Below are 26,334 nucleotides of genomic sequence, written 5' to 3'. Positions count from 1 at the left end.
CTCTCTGAGATCAGAGGGATTTGTATCAAGTGTAGTATCCAGATGAAGTTCATAATTACATGCAATGCAAATGCGCCAAGATCTGACAGTGTTGATGTAATTTGAGATCCTTTTCAAAGCTACGACAATGACTTTCAAGAAAAGTAACTCATAAATTTGCATTTGAAACTGCTCAGCAATCCTGTTCCATGAATACGCTGTCTCTCCATCTAACTTTTCTCTCTAGTCATCCCAAAGGACACACAGCTGTCAAAATTCAAGTACTGCGACAGTACAGTAAGTCAGAGTTACCTCTAAACTACAGTATATTGTCACAGGGACATCATACATAAACTGCTCAAATCACTTAGGGAGTCAGAGGGAATAAAGACCAAGAAACCCCAGAGGGAACACAAGGACTGGAACGATAATTGATACAGAGTATGCGTCTGAAATGGCACTACATAGCGTATTACTTTTTACCATAGCTCTATGTGAGCTCTGGTCAAAAGTAGTGCACTATATAAGGAATAGGGTGCCATTTCAGATGCAGCCAGGGTGTTGTGGCCTTGAAACCTGTGATGTGAGGTATCTACCAGTCAGTCAGTCCAAGTCCGGAGGAGGAGGTAAGGAGGAACAGAACAGCATGCAGCCAGCTGGTTCCTGTATTATTAATGTAGAGCTGCAGATGACTGAGGGAGCAGTGGGGTGGGCACCACACCTGGCTGGGGCCCCTAGCACTGATCACACATCTCTGCCAAGCCCATATACACACACGCACGCAACACAGTCACACACACGCAGACTAACACACATTTATGCAGACAGACACGCGCACCACATAATTCCCCAAAACAATCATCACACACACCCAAACTCACACTAACACGCTATAAACACGCTGTACACACACATATTCCAAAAAATACACTTGTGACATACACTAATTCACCACACTTGCCACATGCTCATGTATCCCAGACACATTCGCCACACTGAACTGAGAGCATGTTTGACAGTAATACATGAGCAACATGTGAGTGTACTACCATAGCAGAGAAACATACATACCGCATGGAGTGGATTGCCCTGATCGATGGGGACCTTAAAGTCTGCCTGCAGCTCATCAAAGGCTGTTATCTGAGAGAGAGTGAGAGCGGAAGAGAGAAATGTGTTTTAGATCTCTGTCAACATCAGTCTTTATCAGTCACACTGGCTGTGTCAGTACCTGTGTCACTGTTTGTGTCAGTGGCTGTGTCAGTGGTTGTATGGGCCGTCTGAGAAATAGCACAGCGTTCACAGCATGACCAACAGGATCAATAAGACAGACAGACAGAGCAGCAGTAGGACTCTATAGAGACAGCGGTAATTACAGTGTTATCCCTGTGGCCATACGGAGGCACAGCAGAGGCAGAGGCAGGGAGTGTACAGTATATGTTTGTGTGTGTATGTAGCTAAGTCCTCTGGGTCGTGTGTGTGTCTTTGGTGTCAGGGGATTGACAAATATCGGCGCATAAGTGCGTGGTGGAGGGAATTTGCTGAACATAGAGAGAAGCTGGAACAACAACACGAAGCTGGGCTGGGTTATTTCCTTTGGTCCACACACACACACACACACACACAGCCATATTTCTCAGTGGTGTGATTCTGTCCTGTTCTACTGTGTGTTGATGCTCCCACAACACACAGTAGAAGGAGCATCGATGGCAGACAACATGGATGGACTGTTTGTAAACACCTGCGGCAGTGGGGTGTGATGAGAGGATGAAATATTCTGGTACGGTACATCCATACATGAGCATGGCTGGCCACGCTTGGTCCACAGACTATGGCTGACTGGCAACTAAACTGTTGTTGTCTGCTTGTTTGTGGGAGACCCTGACCCTCTTTGAACATACATGGCCCCTACCTTACATCACTGCCATTCTGCTTGAGGCATTCATATATAAATAATTACATTAAAAATAACACCACAAACGTGATGCGGAGAACATCAATTCCCATGCAAAAGACTACAAGTTCCGTGTTCATAATATTAAGCAGCTATGGTTACTTATTCAGGAAGATTTTAAACCGCCTGAGATGGGTTCATTTTCTCAAGGTACATTTTTCATCAACCCTGAGGAGAATACAATTAAAACGGTTTGATGACTGGGTGCAGTACAGCTCTATGACTGGAAAGGTAATCATGGACTGACAGGTCTGTTCTGGACTGCACACAGTCACTGCAGGCTGATGCTCTAAATGTGTGACGTGCCCAGTGCAACCGCTTGGAAGCCTCACAAACAGTTCCTCGGTGAGTGGAGATTGCCCATTTGGGATTGCTGCTCTTTTTGAAGTGGCAGCCGGCAGCAGTAGCAGAGCTACATGAAGGGAATGGACTTTATACTGTGTGTTTTTATTTATTTGATTGCGTTTACTGAAGCTTTCTATCCAGAACGATTTAAATGACATTGGCGCCATATGTGGGGAGGGATGGTTCCGCTTCCTCATGATTGACTGGCCTTATTAAAAATGCTCACATCTGTGTAGGCCTACAGTATATCTCCAAAGACCAGCATGGCAATGTTGTTCTTTCCCCCAGTTCAGAATAACAAAATCCCTACCTCCGTTTGCCAGGAAAATAGAATAGAATAGAATAAAACTTTACTGTCCATCCAGGATGGACATTTTCTTTGACATCACCTTACATTTAAAGGATCACATACACATACATTCTCACATCATACACGTTTAAATAGGTTTCATGATCACAACTATTTCATATTTACAGGACAATTTAACATACAGTGAAACAATATGACTGAATTTAATTGATGTCCCATTGATGGATGAATAGCCTATGAGGGATTAATGAACGTGTGGGACTATGTGCAACCAACCACCAACTGAATTAAACCCTAGCTAACTTTTATAGAGCCACTTACACTGAGTGTACAAAACATTAAGAACACCTGCTCTTTCCATGACATAGACTGACCAGGTGAATCCAGGTGAAAGCTATGATCCCTTATTGATGTCACTTGTTAAATCCACTTTAAATCAGTGTAGATGAATGTGAGGAGACAGGTTAAAGAAGGATTTTTAAACCTTGAGACAATTGAGACATGGATTGTGTATGTGTGCCATTCAGAGGGTGAATGGGCAAGACAAAAGATTTAAGTGCCTTTGAACAGGGTATGGTAGTAGGTGCCAGGCGCACCGGTTTGTGTCAAGAACTGCAACGCTGCTGGGTTTTTCACGCTCAACAGTTTCTCGTGTGTATCAAGAATGGTCCACCACCCAAAGGACATCCAGCCAACTTGACACAACTGTGGGAAGCATTGGAGTCAACATGGGCAAGCATTCCTGTGGAACGCTTTCAACACCTTGTAGAGTCAATGCCCCGACTAACTGAGGCTGATCTGAGGGCAAAAGGGGGTTTGAAATTATAAGCAATATGTCCTTCCCACGTAACACCATGCTCTGAGGCCAGTAGCATTGAGTGGAGGAGTCAGTGTGAGGGTTCGTTAGACCTGTGAATGTCCTGTACTTGCTAGAGGCACCAGCATGAGGCACACATTGAAGCAGCAGGAGGGAAACCACTAATACATATGACTCCTTCACAGTTCCCTCCTACGCTCACTAACAGCCATCCACTAACATGTCAGAAAAACGAAAACAACATATGGCCACCATGAGATCGAATGATGTTAACTTAACGTATGCCCTCTTCGCCAATGGGACTTTACACATCAGCCGTTCACATGGGCCTGTTAATGACACTCTTAATACATCACGGCAGAGCTGGGTGATATGGAGAAAAATCCATATCACGATAAATTGACTGAATTATCACAATAACAATAAATTGAACGATACGTTTATAACATTAATGTGCACCAGTTACTTTTTTACATTACCCTTAAAACTACTACTACTACTACTTTGAATGTTGTGGCTATCATTGTCCCGTTTCATTTCAAACTTCACATTCCCCTAGTTAAGGCTACTTATCGTTATTATCGATATCAGTAAAATGTCCCCGATTTATCGTCACCCAGCTCTACATTAGGGGCTCTGGTACACCGAGGGAAATCACTCAACCATTTAGTGTCTGTGCGTGCGGAGCAGTGTGGAGTTTAGGAGAACACAGTTCACCTTGTATGTTAATTAAAATACCCTCTAATCTGTTACAAGCAGTCCCAGGAGTGATGGTCTAACCGGGATTACCTGTTTGATTACTGATAATTCAATCTGGACAGAACCTTGCTAGCTAACCAGTGAGGTGTGATTTTCCTTCCACAGAATGAGTGACTTGTAGGAGCATCGATCAACCTTGAGCTAGTTTGGCATGAATTAATCAATTAGGATTAATCTACAGTGCATCCCTTACAACATGTTAAAGTAGATAGCGTCAAGGATTTCGGATTATTCAAAGAACTTGACGACTGAATGTCAGCTTTTCTTTGGCACTAACAAAAATGTTATGTGCAGTCTGGACATGGAAAGAAGCATCATCACTGAGACTGAAATTATGGTTTCTTGGACAATTCATCTCAACGAATCATATACATCAGCCAACGTAGTGTCTGATAGGGTTCTCATCAGTCAGCCCCCAGTACAGTACATGCCCTGTGAGAGATGAGGCTGCTTGTTAACAGGCAGTGATTAATGACAAGACATGTCCTGATATTCCAAACGTCCTTCCTTCTGAGTACCTTTCTCTCTGAGGGACACATTCAGTTTAAATATGAGAGCTCAGACATAGGAATTTAGAGCATGTCAGGAGAGGAAAGAGGAGGAAATATAGGTCATGTTACACCTGACAGGTCCACTTAAAAACAAGCAGAACTATAATAAACCTGTCAAGTAGAGGGATAAGATAATGGGCAGAACAATTAGATGATAGACAGTTAATAATATTGTTCTTTACTGTAGCATGTATGGGCACATTTCACTGTCAAAGTGCATGGGAGCATGTATTGCAATCACTCAGATCGTGTCTAGATGACAGCCATGCTGTAATGTGAAAATTGCTGGTAATTTAAAAACCATTTATTTAGCTATACATGTGATAGTAGACTACATAACAGGCTATTCCCATTATGCTCACTTACTGTACAGCGAGTACTGTAGCTTTGTCTATAGCTTATGCCCATGTTTGTGAATGAGAATCAGGCTGCTAGAGATATATCCACCCTGCCACCATAAGCATTGTGGTGCCCATATGTCTCAGTTGGTTGGAACATGGTGCTTTAACAGACCACGGTTGTGGGTCTGATTCCCACATGGCCCAGATACATTGAAATGTTTATGAGCTGTAAGTCATTTCGATAACAGTGTAATATAAACATTATGAAAATAGCTATGGGTGAGAATAATGCTCTAGGCATAAGCTGTATAACTGTAATGTGTTCTTCAATTCCTGAGTTGCAGACAGTCTCATTATAGACAAGATGGGATTTGTCCACTGCTCTGTACTCCTACATGGGCCTGACAGACAGACAGATGCCATGCCTCTTCTCCTGTAATTGCTTGGGCTCAGTAGTAAACCTGAAGCTCTTCAGTCTCAGGTCTGTTGCTATGCAAAGGCACGCCGGGGGCCAAGGGCTGTGCGACCTGACCCAAATCTGCCATCACATAAACGCCGCAGGAGGGCGCGAGGGCTTTGAGAGTAAATAATTAGATTATTAAAATATTGTATTGTAATGTGTTCTTATCGGAGTTTCTGTATTGAAGTAATTTGAACAAAGACAATAACGCACAGAAACAAATGTGAGGGAGGGAATTCGTCTCAGTGGGTCCGAACAGCGTGTCCAACCTCTCCAACAGATTTCCCCCAAATTCCAGAGCGGTGTTTAATGCCCGAGTCAAGCCAATTATTGTAAAACCTTTTGATAAAACTATAGTTAACAAAATATGCAATAACAAAATAAAATCCAAAATGTAGTAGAATGAAGTGAAAAATGCAAGCCAAGAATTCTGTGTTGGGCTGAACGTTTGAGATCTAGGTGCACACCTGTCAATTTTGAAATGATTTTTTCCCCCTGCCCGTTAGAGCTGGTGGGGTTTACAAAGGAAGGTTGGGCATTGAAACTGCACCTTTCGAAACATAAATAAATGTATTAATTACCTTGCGCAAGGCACTGGGGAAGTGAGCAGGTAAATACATACGTTATTAGCCTATGCACCATTACGCAATATTGTCCATAACCATTCAAAATCTCAAAAAAGGCTGTTTTCGTATTTTTTTAAACTCATAACACCAATAATAATTATATAGTAATAAAACTCCACTTACATGCCATATCGCAAAGAAGATCAGGGAAGCACAGAGGACCAGCGACAGCATATAGCAGAAGGCAGCGAAAGTGAACATAATTGAATACCACGAGGAATATCTCCCAAAAGAGGACTCGGGTCAATCATAAAAATAAAATGATTATGCTGCCATGGCTAACCGAAGTGATAATGACACCATCACTTTGCCCTGAATGTTGCAACAAATTGTTGCAGAACGTCTCCTACGAAACGCGCGTCTGTGGTTTCACTTTGAAGTCCAAACGTGTTGACGCTAAATGATTTAATTTGGAAATTAGACCAGTGGACTCGACATGGTGAAAACGGACAGACATTTCAATGCAGAGATTGTTACACAATAGCAAAGAATATACATCGTAAGTCCAAGCGATGTCTTGAAATTGATATTAAGAGATCCAAATTATGCGCAAAAACATCCAGGATTGGAATACTGCTTTGGACAGGTAAATGTTTTCCATACAGCGACTGAAGAGAATCTGGTCGGCTACTATGTGATGGTATTAAAATAGTAGCTCCCCAACAATCCTGGCACTAGGCATAATAAACAGCGTCTTCAAACCACAGTTAACCTATAGCTCCACCACACCGAAGGCGCAGAGTCTGGCGCCCCAACAGGTGGATTTAAAGGGCCAGCGTTCAAGCCGTAGGGTTTATCTACTGTATCTTCCCAATTCCCATTCAAAAGCACATGCTTTTTAGGCTTCATTTAGTTTTTTGCAACTATAGGCTACTCTAGGCTATATGGTTGTCATGTGAATAGTAGACGGAGCATCCCAAATAAGACATATATTCACATAGACAGGGTTTAAAAATCAAAGAACGCCTTAAACGAATCCCCAGATTATTTAAATTTTGAGTGTGGTTTGGATGAATATATTGTGATAGAGTTACAAATTGTGATTGACTCTGCCAAAGCCTTGGCCATTTTACAGGGAACCATTATGAGGAAGTTAAGATATAGGTCTTGACTATAAAAAACGTTTAATAGCCTACCACTATTATACACTATATATACAAAAGTATGTGGACACCCCTTCACATTAGTGGATTCGGCTATTTCAGCCACTCCCGTTGCTGACAGGTGTATAAAATCGAGCACACATCCATGCAATCTCCATAGACAAACATTTGCAGTAGAATGGGCTTACTGAAGAGCTCAGTGACTTTCAACGTGGCACCGTCACAGGATGCCACCTTTCCAACAAGTCAGTTCGTCAAATTTCTGCCCTGCTGGAGCTACCCCCGTCAACTGTAAGTGCTGTTATTGTGAAGTGGAAACGTCTAGGAGCAACAATGGCTCAGCCGCGAAGTGGTAGGCCACACAAGCTCACAGAACGGGACTGCCGAGTGCTGAAGCACGAAGCGCGTAAAAATCGCCTGTCGTCGGTTGCAACACTACCGAGTTCCAAACTGCCTCTGGAAGCAACTTCAGCACAAGAACTGTTCATCGGGAGCTTCATGAAATGGGTTTCCATGGCCAAGCAAACGCACACAAGCCTAAGATCACCATGCGCAATGCCAAGCGTTGGCTGGAGTGGTGTAAAGCTCGTCGCCATTGAACTCTGGAGCAGTGAAAATGCATTCTCTGGAGTGATGAATCACGCTTCACCATCTGTCTGACGGACGAATCTGGGATTGGCGGATGCCAGTAGAACGCTACCTGCCCGAATGCATAGTGGCAACTGTAAAGTTTGGTGTAGGAGGAATAATGGTCTGGGGTTGTTTTTCATGGTTCAGGCTAGGCCCCTTAGTTCCAGTGAAGGGAAATCTTAACGCTACAGCATACATGACATCCTAGACGATTCTGTGCTTCCAACATTGTGGCAACAGTTTGGGGAAGGCCCTTTCCTGTTTCAGAATGACAATGTCCCCATGCACAAAGCAAGGTCCATACAGAAATGGTTTGTCAAGATCGGTATGGAAGAACTTGACTGGCCTGCACAGAACCCTGACCTCAACCCCATCGAACACCTTTGGGATGAATTAGAATGCCGACTGCGAGCCAGGCCTAATTGCCCAACATCAGTTCCTGACCTCACTAATGCTTGTGTGGCTGAATGGAAGCAAGTCCCCGCAGCAATGTTCCAACATCTAGAGGCCTAGTAATTTGTCTTTTGGCGCCATCTAGTGATTACTGTCTGAACATACAAACAATAGCGGTACTAATGTTGAGACCATAGAATTAGGAATTAAAATACTACTAGTAAAAAACTGGTAATAGTGATCTCTATGGTTGTGACAGATAATGACACCATAATGACGACAAAAAATACAATTATGACATTTTTAATTAGTACAAAATGAAGCCGTTATAAACCCTTTAAAATACCAACATAGATGCTTCACAAATATTTAGCAAATTCATACTAAAAGCTGTTATGACAGGTCCTACATCTGACAATTACCAACGTGGCATAGGCCTAACCCTTCCATGCTTTGCACAAGTAACCGTTTTCATACCTCTCAGAGAAGTTTGTAATTTTCCCCTAGCAACAGCTTATAACTTCCATGTTTGGAGTCCTTTTAGCCTAGATTACAAACTTTTCTTACAGGCCTATTGTCAGTGCCACCTTTAGCCTCTTGGGGGCCCTAAGCCCCCCCCACCCACCTCGCGGACATACCATTTCCTGCAATTCCTCACATTTTGCTATGGGGTGTAGAGAAACTTTAGCAGTTTTAAAGCTAATTACCTGCAATTCTTCACAATTTGCCACAACTTATGCAATGTTCAAATTATATATGCGTGAGAGTGACTAACAAAAGCCCATTGGAGGTCAGTGCCCCTGAGCGTATGCCCTGTGTGCCTGGACGGTAATTTGGTGATGATTACTACAAGGTTTAGATAGCTGGCTAGACTACCTTACCTAGAAATCTAAATTTTGAAATTGAACCTTGTGTATTCTACTTTTCTAACTCTTAACAGTAAGTTGAGACCCCAACTGAGTTTTTGCTTGGTCAGAGTCCCCCTATTGGCTGCATAGTAGAGCTCTGCTACCCGACCCGAGCCCTACGGGCCCCAACATTATACATCAGGTTAGGGCCTGGTAGGGCCTGTTTTTTCATCAATAACTAGGGTACGGGCACGGCTTGGGTATCACTAAATTGATCTGAGCCATTTGCTCGTGCTCTGATGCGCATTACAGTCATATCTAACTAAGATCATAACATGGTGTCAGAAGTGCTTCAACCTCGTCAAATATAAGACAGGAGAATTTAGATTGACAAAAAGTAGCTAACAGCTAACTGCTCTCTCATGCCTCATTATTAAGCAGAGCAGCCCAAGCGGAGCCGTTGACTATGGATACTCACAGACGCGGAGCCGCCATGAGCAGAGCAAGCAGTGCTCAGGGAGCGAGTGACAGACAGAGAAGAGCAGCTAATGGATTTACTAATGGAGGAAGTTATTTCTGATTTGAGGTTTCGGGCAGAGTCGGACTGGTCCTTAAATTTGGCAGAAACAATCCGTAGGTCTTGGGCTTAAAATTCATGCCCATGCAGGGCTCTAGCGCATAGTCTATGGAATTACTTTTGTGCCTTTAATATGAAGCAAACCTTTTGAATTCGAGAACAAAATTCTTAGTATTGCAAACAAAAATAATAATATTGAAAGCAAAACATTAATCCAAAAAATGAAACCAAACATTTTTTTTCAGTGAAAATGTAGTGTATTAAGGATTATGATTTGATAAGGTTTTAAGTGGAACTTGAGAGGATGTTTATTTAGTGTCAGAGGGAATTGGTTTAGTGTGACGCCACATAGGACAGAGAAGTCTGTGTGTTGTAGACAGGGGATTGGACAGTAGAGGGAGCCACCCATGTTTTGGGGAAGATTATATATACTGGGTTTAAACGAAGAAGAGCAGAGCGGCCATTACAATTTGTGAACCACTGCTCTCCGGGTGATCTGGACACCTGTACACTCATGCTGAAATCTTGTGAAATGAATAAAACTTATGATCAAAGTTCAGTATGGGCGGACTCCATTGTTTAGCAGCAATAGTTAGCAACATTGACTCGACACTACAAAACCTTTTCAATGATAGTGCGATTGCGATGAAACGCTTCGCTCTTTGCCTGCAATCTTTGGTTACATTACCCTGCCCTTTGCTTTCACTGCCTTTTTTTGCGGTTGCAAAGTGTTGGTGCATTCATTCCATGTAAACGGAGTTAAGAGGGAGCCTAAGATGATGCGTCTCTATTGGTCAACCAGTTTTGGAGTGACAGGTTAGCCCAGTGTTGTCATGTCCACAGTTTTTCTGCAAATTGGGCAACTTTGAAAAACGATGTCGCGGTACTTCTAAATTGCACTGCGGCCACCATGGCATTTCTCTTTTTAAAAAATCAGAATTTCACTGTGTCCTGCTACTGCTGACTATCAGGTAGTGAGGCAGACTGTTGCTGAGTGAGTGAATGAGTGAGTGGTGGGGAGGGAGGGAGAGGCTCGGAGTGTGTGTGTGTTGACACAGTCATTGATGTTGAAAGATGCCTCAGCAGGCAGTCATCACAAATGATGTGAGAACAACAATTTAATTAACTAGCATTAACTAGCTACATACTTCTCCCTCATAATTCTTGTTTGCCTCGTTCGTTGTATCCTGACCACCCCCAGTCCTACCAATCATTACTAGAGCCAACACAGCAAGGGAGAGAAACTGAGAAATAATCATCCAACAGTTTCAGAGAGAGGGAAAGATGTGCTTTCTCTCTGGGTAGCCTATGTAGCCAGAATTCGAAATTAAGGGCGCACGGTCGCTGTAGATATAATTACAGTGACCTATTTCAAAAACAACTTGTTTACCTCTAATAATTTGATATCAATGAGATGGGCACATGTTACAGATAATCTAACGTATACATATGTGCAAAATGACCAAGTGGAGACCTGGATGGCAAGACAAATCAACGTAACATCAGTGGCATGTATTCATGGATGCAAAGGGAAGCCGAGCTTCCCCAAAAAATTGACCAAGAAAAAAAGAAGGAAAAAAAAGTTAAATAATGTATCTTTTGTCTCTCTGTGTTTTCCTAATTTCCCTTCAATTCGCAAGAGGCTGAATGTATCTCACCGGAGAAAGCATCAGAGCGAACGAAACAGCGCCCCTCTGTCTCAGTATGTGTAGGCCATCTATCATGCTGTCTGGTCAAAAAGAGTATGACATTGTTGCCGCCCGCAGCATTGAATGCAAGGGAAGCCAGCGAGCATTTAACTTAAAATAATAGCCAATCAGCGTTGAGCTAAACTGAGTGAGCTCAACTGTGATTGGTCCTGGCGCACCCAAAAGACTAAGCATAGGTGACTTGATGATGTTGAAATTGTGCTGGAATAGTGGAGGCAGCTCCTGTTTTCTTTGCGACTTGTGGTAACTCTCTGTGGTTCTAAATCAATTGTTGTTTAGTAGTCCGAAAATGTCGTAAACATTAACTTGCTTAACCATGCTGTAGGTCATGTAACTGTTTGTTACATGCTGTCAAGTCTCCTCCCGTTGCTCCCCTCCGGCAGTCTGATTCGCCGGTCTACTGAGACGGGTGCGTCTGAGCGCACCACATCGGCAACACAGGAATGGAAACGCAACACACCCAAATCACCTCCAGCACACCTGCACCTCATCATATCATCACCACCACTATATAGCCCTGGACTGTTCAGTCATTGTTGTTTGTAATTGTTAGCATTGTGTCGTTTACGCGTGTCTTTTCTGTCTTGGTTTCCCCAGTGATTTTACCCACGCAACGCTACAGCGTAACATATTTATGTAAGAAATAGTCTGATATCAAACTCTTGGTTCAGACCTTTAGGAGACATTGTGGACAAACGGTGAATCCAATGCAATTCTCTTCTCAGTAATAGATTATCAGTATCTCCCCCCCTTCTTGGAGGCTTAACATGTTCGACACCAATGGATCTCAGAGCTGATGTTGTGACGATTTTTTTGTGTGATCTTTCTTGTTGAATTTTTGGCTCAGTTGACAGCCCCATTTATCTATTTCAGTAGTAGGCTACTCTTATTAGCCCTTTAAATCACTGTGAATGACCTAGGTCCTATGAGTAGAACCATGTTGGCATAACAAAACATTTTAAAAAAAAACCTTTCGGATGGTTCATCTTCAGTTTGGGACGATTCTGATACAGTGATGAAAAAAGTTAGTCTCGAACCCTGTAGCCTATGTAGCAACTTAGCTAGCTAACATTGGCCAGAAAGTTGAATTCAGAGGAGAGAGAGAGCAGCGCCTGTGCAGAGAGGAACCGATTAACTACATTACTGACTATCAAATTATAATAGTAGTGATTGATTGATTTATAGTAGAATGAAACTCTTGATGTACTGGAATCATGATGGATCCCCTCTCTTTCCTTTCCATCTTGCTTTACCAGCTATAAATATGCTGAAACTTTGAATGCAGCAGTGCCAATTTATACCACTGGAGGTTCTCATACACAAGTGAAAAGCAGGGTTGTAATAGGCAAAATGAGAGCAAAATCCAAGGAAAACCCCAAATCCAATGTGCCAAAGACTATTAGGTAGATTTTCCTCTTTATCTACAATGTGAAACCCATACTGATGGTTAAGAGCCTATCAGATAGTGTTTTGTTTGGCTATAGAGCTGTCAATACACTATGAAATGGTGAATAAATGTGTCAAAGACCATTTGTGGTGATTTTCATGTTTAACTCCAATGGGAAACACATACTGATGGTTAAAGGGCCAGTCAGATGTTGTTTCTGTTTGCTATAGAGGTGTCAATAAGGGCTGGACGATAGAGCTGGGAAAAACATTTTGCCCGAGCTGCAGACGGCCATATTGGTCCCCTAATACAATACTATTAAAGGCCCAGTGCACTACATTTGTGAACAAATATTAGTATAAGAAAATACACATTTTTTATTATTATTGTTCTTCTAATTCAGATTTTTCAGCGGGTGCTGCAGCACCTCAGCACCCCTACTTCCCGCGGCTATGCCACTAGCAGCGTTTTAGCCACAGACTGTTATTCTAGCTGTCTAGTCTGTGAGCATAAAATGAGCATAAAAAACATTTATATAAGGAATTGGCAACTTGTTCTTATTTTGAGAAATAAGGTAGGCCACTTAATTTCAACATCTGAACAAAGTGGACAGGCTAGCATGCTGTTCAAACAGTTGGATGGACAGAAGGGTGTGTTCATAACAATGTAACTGTTCTACCTTGTTAGCTAGCGAATAGAATAACAATTACTGAATAAATGAACATGCACAATGTAATCATGAACGTCAACGTGTGTCAAATACGTACGTTGAAAACATTCTATGTTACCAGTTGCACAGCTATTTTTAGTTAAGATGCCCAAATAATAATTCATAGTTGAATGAACATGTGAGACAAGTTGAGCAAATACATCATTTTAAATTGACTGAATTTTTGCCAAAGTTTTCTCAAGTTGGAGCTAAGTTTGGGCCAAAAATGTTGCGCATTCATGTAACACTTTGACCGATAAGTTGAGTAAACAACTATGGAACCAGTTACTTAATAATAATCACACTACTTGACCAAAAGTATGTGGACACCTGCTCTTCGAACATCTCATTCCAAAATTATGGGCATTAATATGGAGTTGGTCCCCCATTTGCTGCTGTAACAGCCACCACTCTTCTGGGAAGGCTTTCCACTAGATGTTGGGACATTGCTGCGAGGACTTGCTTCCATTTATAACCTTAAGAACAAGTCTAGGGCCAGCTTTGTTGTTTTCGTCCTACTGATTAAGGTCTGGATTTGTAAGAGAGACTGACTACTGGCAATTTGAAGGTCAGAAAGTAATTTTAGTGACAGGGACATTCATAATCGTCCTAAATGGGTATATGCTAGCATGCTAATAGATACCCATAGACTTCCAGGCATTGCGCTAACGCTCATTAGCATTGGCTCGTGAAACTACCTCTAACTTCCTTCATACTGGGTACAGAGACATAAAAATGGTATCCACAAGTTAATCTGACTCCTGAAGTATCCCTTTAATACAAACACTATCTGATAGACACTTTCTATCAGCATGTGTTTCCCTTCAGATAAAATTAAAATCACCCAATATGGTCTTTGACACATTTATCAACCCTATAGTGAGCTGTTTAATTATATTTCAACATTTCATAAGATTTTGACACCTCTATAGCCAACAGAAACACTATCTGATAGGCTTTTAACCATCAGTATGGGTTTCAAATTGTAGATAAAGAGGAAAATTGACCCAAACAGTCTTTGGCCCATTGGATTTGGGTTGTTGCTCTCATTTAGTCTATTAAAACCATGTATGAGAATCTCTCGTGGTATAAATTGGTACTGCTCCATTCGAGTTACAGCATATTTATAGCCGATAAATCTATGATTTATAGTCTTGTTTAGTAATCTGAAATTAGATCATGCAAACCTTATAGAATATGTACAATTACCATCTCATTATACATTTTGAACTTTATGATCATAAAGTCATAATAACATCAAACACAATACTGTATTGATGTAAAATAATTTCTCCATAAAATAGTTTGACTGTTTATCAATATGATTCAAGAAAAACTATATGATGGTTTATCAATAAGAATACATTTTTTTATCAAGCTATTCACTAATAATGCTAGTGATACAACAAAGTTATTGATTTAATTAAAATAGTGAAATTGTTTCTCAGTAAGCCTTTGAAATACAAAGAAGTGGACAATGTTCAATGTTGTTCAAGAGGACAATGTTCAATGTTGTTCAATGTATGTTCAATCAAGCAAGAATGTATTTCCAACTTTGACAGAAAGAACAGGGATAAAGCCTGATTTCAGATATATAGACAATATTTGGACAGAGTCTCTAGGGGAACATTCCTTGACAAGGTAACACAGGCTGACATGACAGCGGCACTGCCTATTGTCTTCAACAACTGTTTTAGACGAAACGCACTAAACTTGATCTAGATGTGGCGCAGTGGTCTAAGGCACTGCATCGCAGTGCTAACTGTGCCACTAGAGATCCTGGTTCGAATCCAGGCTCTGTCGCAGCCGGCCGTGACCGGGAGACTCATGGGAGGCGCACTGGCCCAGCGTCGTCTAGGGTAGGGTAGGGAATGGCCGGCAGGGATGTAGCTCAGTTGATAGAGCATGGCGTTTGCAACGCCAGGGTTGTGGGTTCGATTCCCACGGGGGGCCAGTATAAAAAATAAATAAATATGTAATCACTAACTGTAAGTCGCTCTGGATAAGAGTGTCTGCTAAATGACTAAAATGTAAAATGTAGATAACACAACTTACCGCTACCACATAGGGCCAAAGTAGCCAGATAAGCTTCCCAGCATGTGCTCTGGTTCTGTTGGCGCCTCGGACAAGCTCGGACCCCACAGCGAACACTGTTTAAATGGAGGGGAGAGTGTCACACCCTGGCTCTGGGACTCGTTATGTTGAGCCAGGGTGTGTTCATTCTATGTGTGTATTTCTATGTTGGTAATTCTGTTGTGTTTAATTCTATGTTTGCCTGAGTGGCTCCCAATCAGAGGCAACGAGTGTCAGCTGTTGGCTGGTTGTCTCTGATTGGGAGCCATATTTAAACTGTATGTTTTTCCCTTTGGGTTTGTGGGTTTTTGTTCCGTGTTCGGTCATTGATACCATGGACGTCACGAGTCGTTTCTTGTTTTGTATTCATGTTTAAACTTTAACTAATTAAAGTATGTTTGTTCATCACGCTGCGCCTTGGTCTACTCCTTACCTCGATCGTGACAGAGAGAAAGAGTACAGATTGTACATTTGGCACACAGAGCCAGTGGCGATTTTAGCATGTACATCTTGGTGGGGCAAACAAAACAAAAATAATTGGGATGCATCAATCAATCAAATGTATTTATAAAGGCCTTTTACATCAGCAGATGTCACAAAGTGCTATACAGAAACCCAGCCTAAAACCCCAAACAGCAAGCAATGCAGGTGTAGAAGCACGGTGGCTAGGAAAAACCCCTAGAAAGGCAGAAACCTAGGAAAAAACCTAGAGAGGAACCAGGCTCTGAGGGGTGGCCAGTCCCCTTCTGGTTGTGCCGGGTGGAGATTATAACAGTACATGGCCATTAAGGCCAGATTTTTCTCCAAGATGTTCAAACCTTCATAGATGACCAGCAGGGTCAAATAAGTGGTTGTAAAGGTTGCAACAGGTCAGTACATCAGGAGTAAATGTCACTTGGCTTTTCATAGCTGGGCATTTAGAGGTTGAAATAGCAAGTGCGGTAGAGAGAGAGAGTTGAAAACAGTAGGTCTGGGACAAGGTAGCACATCCGGTGAACAGGTCAGGGTTCCATAGCCGCATGCAGAAGAGTGGAAACCGGGAGGGGAGGGAGAGAATTAGAGGGAGCATACTTAAATTCATTTTTACATTTTAGTCATTTAGCAAAGTGGTAGGCCACACAAGCTCACAGAACGGGACTGCCGAGTGCTGAAGCACGAAGCGCGTAAAAATCGCCTGTCGTCGGTTGCAACACTACCGAGTTCCAAACTGCCTCTGGAAGCAACTTCAGCACAAGAACTGTTCATCGGGAGCTTCATGAAATGGGTTTCCATGGCCAAGCAAACGCACACAAGCCTAAGATCACCATGCGCAATGCCAAGCGTTGGCTGGAGTGGTGTAAAGCTCGCCGCCATTGAACTCTGGAGCAGTGAAAATGCATTCTCTGGAGTGATGAATCACGCTTCACCATCTGTCTGACGGACGAATCTGGGATTGGCGGATGCCAGTAGAACGCTACCTGCCCGAATGCATAGTGGCAACTGTAAAGTTTGGTGTAGGAGGAATAATGGTCTAGGGTTGTTTTTCATGGTTCAGGCTAGGCCCCTTAGTTCCAGTGAAGGGAAATCTTAACGCTACAGCATACATGACATCCTAGACGATTCTGTGCTTCCAACTTTGTGGCAACAGTTTGGGGAAGGCCCTTTCCTGTTTCAGAATGACAATGTCCCCATGCACAAAGCAAGGTCCATACAGAAATGGTTTGTCAAGATCGGTATGGAAGAACTTGACTGGCCTGCACAGAACCCTGACCTCAACCCAATCGAACACCTTTGGGATGAATTAGAATGCCGACTGCGAGCCTAATTGCCCAACATCAGTTCCTGACCTCACTAATGCTTGTGTGGCTGAATGGAAGCAAGTCCCCGCAGCAATGTTCCAACATTTAGAGGCCTAGTAATTTGTCTTTGGCGCCATCTAGTGATTACTGTCTGAACATACAAACAATAGCGGTACTAATGTTGAGACCATAGAATTAGGAATTAAAATACTACTAGTAAAAAACTGGTAATAGTGATCTCTATGGTTGTGACAGATAATGACACCATAATGACGACAAAAATACAATTATGACGTTTTTAATTAGTACAAAATGAAGCCGTTATAAACCCTTTAAAATACCAACATAGATGCTTCACAAATATTTAGCAAATTCATACTAAAAGCTGTTATGACAGGTCCTACATCTGACACTTACCAACGTGGCATAGGCCTAACCCTTCCATGCTTTGCACAAGTAACCGTTTGAAAAACGATGTCGCGGTACTTCTAAATTGCACTGCGGCCACCATGGCATTTCTCTTTTAAAAAATCAGAATTTCACTGTGTCCTGCTACTGCTGACTATCAGGTAGTGAGGCAGACTGTTGCTGAGTGAGTGAATGAGTGAGTGGTGGGGAGGGAGGGAGAGGCTCGGAGTGTGTGTGTGTTGACACAGTCATTGGTGTTGAAAGACGCCTCAGCAGGCAGTCATCACAAATGATGTGAGAACAACAATTTAATTAACTAGCATTAGCTAGCTACATACTTCTCCCTCATAATTCTTGTTTGCCTCGTTCGTTGTATCCTGACCACCCCCAGTCCTACCAATCATTACTAGAGCCAACACAGCAAGGGAGAGAAACTGAGAAATAATCATCCAACAGTTTCAGAGAGAGGGAAAGATGTGCTTTCTCTCTGGGTAGCCTATGTAGCCAGAATTCGAAATTAAGGGCGCACGGTCGCTGTAGATATAATTACAGTGACCTATTTCAAAAACAACTTGTTTACCTCTAATAATTTGATATCAATGAGATGGGCACATGTTACAGATAATCTAACGTATACATATGTGCAAAATGACCAAGTGGAGACCTGGATGGCAAGACAAATCAACGTAACATCAGTGGCATGTATTCATGGATGCAAAGGAAGCCGAGCTTCCCCAAAAAATTGACCAAGAAAAAAAGAAGGAAAAAAAAGTTAAGTAATGTCTCTGTGTTTTCCTAATTTCCCTTCAATTCGCAAGAGGCTGAATGTATCTCACCGGAGAAAGCATCAGAGCGAACGAAACAGCGCCCCTCTGTCTCAGTATGTGTAGGCCATCTATCATGCTGTCTGGTCAAAAAGAGTATGACATTGTTGCCGCCCGCAGCATTGAATGCAAGGGAAGCCAGCGAGCATTTAACTTAAAATAATAGCCAATCAGCGTTGAGCTAAACTGAGTGAGCTCAACTGTGATTGGTCCTGGCGCACCCAAAAGACTAAGCATAGGTGACTTGATGATGTTGAAATTGTGCTGGAATAGTGGAGGCAGCTCCTGTTTTCTTTGCGACTTGTGGTAACTCTCTGTGGTTCTAAATCAATTGTTGTTTAGTAGTCCGAAAATGTCGTAAACATTAACTTGCTTAACCATGCTGTAGGTCATGTAACTGTTTGTTACATGCTGTCAAGTCTCCTCCCGTTGCTCCCCTCCGGCGCTCTGATTCGCCGGTCTACTGAGACGGGTGCGTCTGAGCGCACCACATCGGCAACACAGGAATGGAAACGCAACACACCCAAATCACCTCCAGCGCACCTGCACCTCATCATATCATCACCACCACTATATAGCCCTGGACTGTTCAGTCATTGTTGTTTGTAATTGTTAGCATTGTGTCGTTTACGCGTGTCTTTTCTGTCTTGGTTTCCCCAGTGATTTTACCCACGCAACGCTACAGCGTAACATATTTATGTAAGAAATAGTCTGATATCAAACTCTTGGTTCAGACCTTTAGGAGACATTGTGGACAAACGGTGAATCCAATGCAATTCTCTTCTCAGTAATATATTATCAGTATCTCCCCCCCTTCTTGGAGGCTTAACATGTTCGACACCAATGGATCTCAGAGCTGATGTTGTGACGATTTTTTTGTGTGATCTTTCTTGTTGAATTTTTGCCTCAGTTGACAGCCCCATTTATCTATTTCAGTAGTAGGCTACTCTTATTAGCCCTTTAAATCACTGTGAATGACCTAGGTCCTATGAGTAGAACCATGTTGGCATAACAAAACATTTTTTTTTTAAACCTTTCGGATGGTTCATCTTCAGTTTGGGACGATTCTGATACAGTGATGAAAAAAGTTAGTCTCGAACCCTGTAGCCTATGTAGCAACTTAGCTAGCTAACATTGGCCAGAAAGTTGAATTCAGAGGAGAGAGAGAGCAGCGCCTGTGCAGAGAGGAACCGATTAACTACATTACTGACTATCAAATTATAATAGTAGTGATTGATTGATTTATAGTAGAATGAAACAGAATGAAACTCTTGATGTACTGGAAACATGATGGATCCCCTCTCTTTCCTTTCCATCTTGCTTTACCAGCTATAAATATGCTGAAACTTTGAATGCAGCAGTGCCAATTTATACCACTGGAGGTTCTCATACACAAGTGAAAAGCAGGGTTGTAATAGGCAAAATGAGAGCAAAATCCAAGGAAAACCCCAAATCCAATGTGCCAAAGACTATTGGGTAGATTTTCCTCTTTATCTACAATGTGAAACCCATACTGATGGTTAAGAGCCTATCAGATAGTGTTTTGTTTGGCTATAGAGCTGTCAATACACTATGAAATGGTGAATAAATGTGTCAAAGACCATTTGTGGTGATTTTCATGTTTATCTCCAATGGGAAACACATACTGATGGTTAAAGGGCCAGTCAGATGTTGTTTCTGTTTGCTATAGAGGTGTCAATAAGGGCTGGACGATAGAGCTGGGAAAAACATTTTGCCCGAGCTGCAGACGGCCATATTGGTCCCCTAATACAATACTATTAAAGGCCCAGTGCACTACATTTGTGAACAAATATTAGTATAAGAAAATACACATTTTTTATTATTATTGTTCTTCTAATTCAGATTTTTTCAGCGGGTGCTGCAGCACCTCAGCACCCCTACTTCCCGCGGCTATGCCACTAGCAGCGTTTTAGCCACAGACTGTTATTCTAGCTGTCTAGTCTGTGAGCATAAAATGAGCATAAAAAACATTTATATAAGGAATTGGCAACTTGTTCTTATTTTGAGAAATAAGGTAGGCCACTTAATTTCAACATCTGAACAAAGTGGACAGGCTAGCATGCTGTTCAAACAGTTGGATGGACAGAAGGGTGTGTTCATAACAATGTAACTGTTCTACCTTGTTAGCTAGCGAATAGAATAACAATTACTGAATAAATGAACATGCACAATGTAATCATGAACGTCAACGTGTGTCAAATACGTACGTTGAAAACATTCTATGTTACCAGTTGCACAGCTATTTTTAGTTAAGATGCCCAAATAATAATTCATAGTTGAATGAACATGTGAGACAAGTTGAGCAAATACATCATTTTAAATTGACTGAATTTTTGCCAAAGTTTTCTCAAGTTGGAGCTAAGTTTGGGCCAAAAATGTTGCGCATTCATGTAACACTTTGACCGATAAGTTGAGTAAACAACTATGGAACCAGTTACTTAATAATAATCACACTACTTGACCAAAAGTATGTGGACACCTGCTCTTCGAACATCTCATTCCAAAATTATGGGCATTAATATGGAGTTGGTCCCCCATTTGCTGCTGTAACAGCCACCACTCTTCTGGGAAGGCTTTCCACTAGATGTTGGGACATTGCTGCGAGGACTTGCTTCCATTTATAACCTTAAGAACAAGTCTAGGGCCAGCTTTGTTGTTTTCGTCCTACTGATTAAGGTCTGGATTTGTAAGAGAGACTGACTACTGGCAATTTGAAGGTCAGAAAGTAATTTTAGTGACAGGGACATTCATAATCGTCCTAAATGGGTATATGCTAGCATGCTAATAGATACCCATAGACTTCCAGGCATTGCGCTAACGCTCATTAGCATTGGCTCGTGAAACTACCTCTAACTTCCTTCATACTGGGTACAGAGACATAAAAATGGTATCCACAAGTTAATCTGACTCCTGAAGTATCCCTTTAATACAAACACTATCTGATAGACACTTTCTATCAGCATGTGTTTCCTTCAGATAAAATTAAAATCACCCAATATGGTCTTTGACACATTTATCAACCCTATAGTGAGCTGTTTAATTATATTTCAACATTTCATAAGATTTTGACACCTCTATAGCCAACAGAAACACTATCTGATAGGCTTTTAACCATCAGTATGGGTTTCAAATTGTAGATAAAGAGGAAAATTGACCCAAACAGTCTTTGGCCCATTGGATTTGGGTTGTTGCTCTCATTTAGTCTATTAAAACCATGTATGAGAATCTCTCGTGGTATAAATTGGTACTGCTCCATTCGAAGTTACAGCATATTTATAGCCGATAAATCTATGATTTATAGTCTTGTTTAGTAATCTGAAATTAGATCATGCAAACCTTATAGAATATGTACAATTACCATCTCATTATACATTTTGAACTTTATGATCATAAAGTCATAATAACATCAAACACAATACTGTATTGATGTAAAATAATTTCTCACATAAAATAGTTTGACTGTTTATCAATATGATTCAAGAAAAACTATATGATGGTTTATCAATAAGAATACATTTTTTTATCAAGCTATTCACTAATAATGCTAGTGATACAACAAAGTTATTGATTTAATTAAAATAGTGAAATTGTTTCTCAGTAAGCCTTTGAAATACAAAGAAGTGGACAATGTTCAATGTTGTTCAAGAGGACAATGTTCAATGTTGTTCAATGTATGTTCAATCAAGCAAGAATGTATTTCCAACTTTGACAGAAAGAACAGGGATAAAGCCTGATTTCAGATATATAGACAATATTTGGACAGAGTCTCTAGGGGAACATTCCTTGACAAGGTAACACAGGCTGACATGACAGCGGCACTGCCTATTGTCTTCAACAACTGTTTTAGACGAAACGCACTAAACTTGATCTAGATGTGGCGCAGTGGTCTAAGGCACTGCATCGCAGTGCTAACTGTGCCACTAGAGATCCTGGTTCGAATCCAGGCTCTGTCGCAGCCGGCCGTGACCGGGAGACTCATGGGAGGCGCACAATTGGCCCAGCGTCGTCTAGGGTAGGGTAGGGAATGGCCGGCAGGGATGTAGCTCAGTTGATAGAGCATGGCGTTTGCAACGCCAGGGTTGTGGGTTCGATTCCCACGGGGGGCCAGTATAAAAAATAAATAAATATGTAATCACTAACTGTAAGTCGCTCTGGATAAGAGTGTCTGCTAAATGACTAAAATGTAAATGTAGATAACACAACTTACCGCTACCACATAGGGCCAAAGTAGCCAGATAAGCTTCCCAGCATGTGCTCTGGTTCTGTTGGCGCCTCGGACAAGCTCGGACCCCACAGCGAACACTGTTTAAATGGAGGAGAGTGTCACACCCTGGCTCTGGGACTCATTATGTTGAGCCAGGGTGTGTTCATTCTATGTGTGTATTTCTATGTTGGTAATTCTGTTGTGTTTAATTCTATGTTTGCCTGAGTGGCTCCCAATCAGAGGCAACGAGTGTCAGCTGTTGGCTGGTTGTCTCTGATTGGGAGCCATATTTAAACTGTATGTTTTTCCCTTTGGGTTTGTGGGTTTTTGTTCCGTGTTCGGTCATTGATACCATGGACGTCACGAGTCGTTTCTTGTTTTGTATTCATGTTTAAACTTTAACTAATTAAAGTATGTTTGTTCATCACGCTGCGCCTTGGTCTACTCCTTACCTCGATCGTGACAGAGAGAAAGAGTACAGATTGTACATTTGGCACACAGAGCCAGTGGCGATTTTAGCATGTACATCTTGGTGGGGCAAACAAAACAAAAATAATTGGGATGCATCAATCAATCAAATGTATTTATAAAGGCCTTTTTACATCAGCAGATGTCACAAAGTGCTATACAGAAACCCAGCCTAAAACCCCAAACAGCAAGCAATGCAGGTGTAGAAGCACGGTGGCTAGGAAAAACCCCCTAGAAAGGCAGAAACCTAGGAAAAAACCTAGAGAGGAACCAGGCTCTGAGGGGTGGCCAGTCCCCTTCTGGTTGTGCCGGGTGGAGATTATAACAGTACATGGCCATTAAGGCCAGATTTTTCTCCAAGATGTTCAAACCTTCATAGATGACCAGCAGGGTCAAATAAGTGGTTGTAAAGGTTGCAACAGGTCAGTACATCAGGAGTAAATGTCACTTGGCTTTTCATAGCTGGGCATTTAGAGGTTGAAATAGCAAGTGCGGTAGAGAGAGAGAGTTGAAAACAGTAGGTCTGGGACAAGGTAGCACATCCGGTGAACAGGTCAGGGTTCCATAGCCGCATGCAGAAGAGTGGAAACCGGGAGGGGAGGGAGAGAATTAGAGGGAGCATACTTAAATTCATTTTTACATTTTAGTCATTTAGCAAAGTGGTAGGCCACACAAGCTCACAGAACGGGACTGCCGAGTGCTGAAGCACGAAGCGCGTAAAAATCGCCTGTCGTCGGTTGCAACACTACCGAGTTCCAAACTGCCTCTGGAAGCAACTTCAGCACAAGAACTGTTCATCGGGAGCTTCATGAAATGGGTTTCCATGGCCAAGCAAACGCACACAAGCCTAAGATCACCATGCGCAATGCCAAGCGTTGGCTGGAGTGGTGTAAAGCTCGCCGCCATTGAACTCTGGAGCAGTGAAAATGCATTCTCTGGAGTGATGAATCACGCTTCACCATCTGTCTGACGGACGAATCTGGGATTGGCGGATGCCAGTAGAACGCTACCTGCCCGAATGCATAGTGGCAACTGTAAAGTTTGGTGTAGGAGGAATAATGGTCTAGGGTTGTTTTTCATGGTTCAGGCTAGGCCCCTTAGTTCCAGTGAAGGGAAATCTTAACGCTACAGCATACATGACATCCTAGACGGTTCTGTGCTTCCAACTTTGTGGCAACAGTTTGGGGAAGGCCCTTTCCTGTTTCAGAATGACAATGTCCCCATGCACAAAGCAAGGTCCATACAGAAATGGTTTGTCAAGATCGGTATGGAAGAACTTGACTGGCCTGCACAGAACCCTGACCTCAACCCAATCGAACACCTTTGGGATGAATTAGAATGCCGACTGCGAGCCTAATTGCCCAACATCAGTTCCTGACCTCACTAATGCTTGTGTGGCTGAATGGAAGCAAGTCCCCGCAGCAATGTTCCAACATTTAGAGGCCTAGTAATTTGTCTTTTGGCGCCATCTAGTGATTACTGTCTGAACATACAAACAATAGCGGTACTAATGTTGAGACCATAGAATTAGGAATTAAAATACTACTAGTAAAAAACTGGTAATAGTGATCTCTATGGTTGTGACAGATAATGACACCATAATGACGACAAAAATACAATTATGACGTTTTTAATTAGTACAAAATGAAGCCGTTATAAACCCTTTAAAATACCAACATAGATGCTTCACAAATATTTAGCAAATTCATACTAAAAGCTGTTATGACAGGTCCTACATCTGACACTTACCAACGTGGCATAGGCCTAACCCTTCCATGCTTTGCACAAGTAACCGTTTGAAAAACGATGTCGCGGTACTTCTAAATTGCACTGCGGCCACCATGGCATTTCTCTTTTAAAAAATCAGAATTTCACTGTGTCCTGCTACTGCTGACTATCAGGTAGTGAGGCAGACTGTTGCTGAGTGAGTGAATGAGTGAGTGGTGGGGAGGGAGGGAGAGGCTCGGAGTGTGTGTGTGTTGACACAGTCATTGGTGTTGAAAGACGCCTCAGCAGGCAGTCATCACAAATGATGTGAGAACAACAATTTAATTAACTAGCATTAGCTAGCTACATACTTCTCCCTCATAATTCTTGTTTGCCTCGTTCGTTGTATCCTGACCACCCCCAGTCCTACCAATCATTACTAGAGCCAACACAGCAAGGGAGAGAAACTGAGAAATAATCATCCAACAGTTTCAGAGAGAGGGAAAGATGTGCTTTCTCTCTGGGTAGCCTATGTAGCCAGAATTCGAAATTAGGGCGCACGGTCGCTGTAGATATAATTACAGTGACCTATTTCAAAAACAACTTGTTTACCTCTAATAATTTGATATCAATGAGATGGGCACATGTTACAGATAATCTAACGTATACATATGTGCAAAATGACCAAGTGGAGACCTGGATGGCAAGACAAATCAACGTAACATCAGTGGCATGTATTCATGGATGCAAAGGAAGCCGAGCTTCCCCAAAAAATTGACCAAGAAAAAAAGAAGGAAAAAAAAGTTAAGTAATGTCTCTGTGTTTTCCTAATTTCCCTTCAATTCGCAAGAGGCTGAATGTATCTCACCGGAGAAAGCATCAGAGCGAACGAAACAGCGCCCCTCTGTCTCAGTATGTGTAGGCCATCTATCATGCTGTCTGGTCAAAAAAGAGTATGACATTGTTGCCGCCCGCAGCATTGAATGCAAGGGAAGCCAGCGAGCATTTAACTTAAAATAATAGCCAATCAGCGTTGAGCTAAACTGAGTGAGCTCAACTGTGATTGGTCCTGGCGCACCCAAAAGACTAAGCATAGGTGACTTGATGATGTTGAAATTGTGCTGGAATAGTGGAGGCAGCTCCTGTTTTCTTTGCGACTTGTGGTAACTCTCTGTGGTTCTAAATCAATTGTTGTTTAGTAGTCCGAAAATGTCGTAAACATTAACTTGCTTAACCATGCTGTAGGTCATGTAACTGTTTGTTACATGCTGTCAAGTCTCCTCCCGTTGCTCCCCTCCGGCGCTCTGATTCGCCGGTCTACTGAGACGGGTGCGTCTGAGCGCACCACATCGGCAA

At 42.1% G+C, this 26,334-nt stretch overlaps 1 protein-coding gene across 1 annotated transcript in view; it reads right to left on the bottom strand.

The window, feature by feature from the left end:
* The window catches only part of LOC121549274 (protein cornichon homolog 3-like), a 36,253-nt gene extending 29,443 nt beyond the window's left edge, over nt 1-6,810 (bottom strand). The window contains exons 1-2 of the mRNA XM_041861133.2: nt 6,263-6,810; nt 1,051-1,119 (exon numbers count right to left, since the gene is read on the bottom strand). Coding sequence (XP_041717067.1) covers nt 1,051-1,119; nt 6,263-6,340 — 147 coding nt within the window. The 5' untranslated portion in view covers nt 6,341-6,810. The remainder of the gene's footprint in view (nt 1-1,050; nt 1,120-6,262) is intronic.
* Between the last annotated feature and the right edge of the window lie 19,524 nt (nt 6,811-26,334).

This window comes from Coregonus clupeaformis, chromosome 33, assembly GCF_020615455.1.
Source record: "Coregonus clupeaformis isolate EN_2021a chromosome 33, ASM2061545v1, whole genome shotgun sequence".
In the NCBI taxonomy this organism is placed as follows: domain Eukaryota; kingdom Metazoa; phylum Chordata; class Actinopteri; order Salmoniformes; family Salmonidae; genus Coregonus; species Coregonus clupeaformis.
Note: the sequence above shows the minus strand (reverse complement) of the source record. Positions and strands in the feature narration are given on the sequence as shown.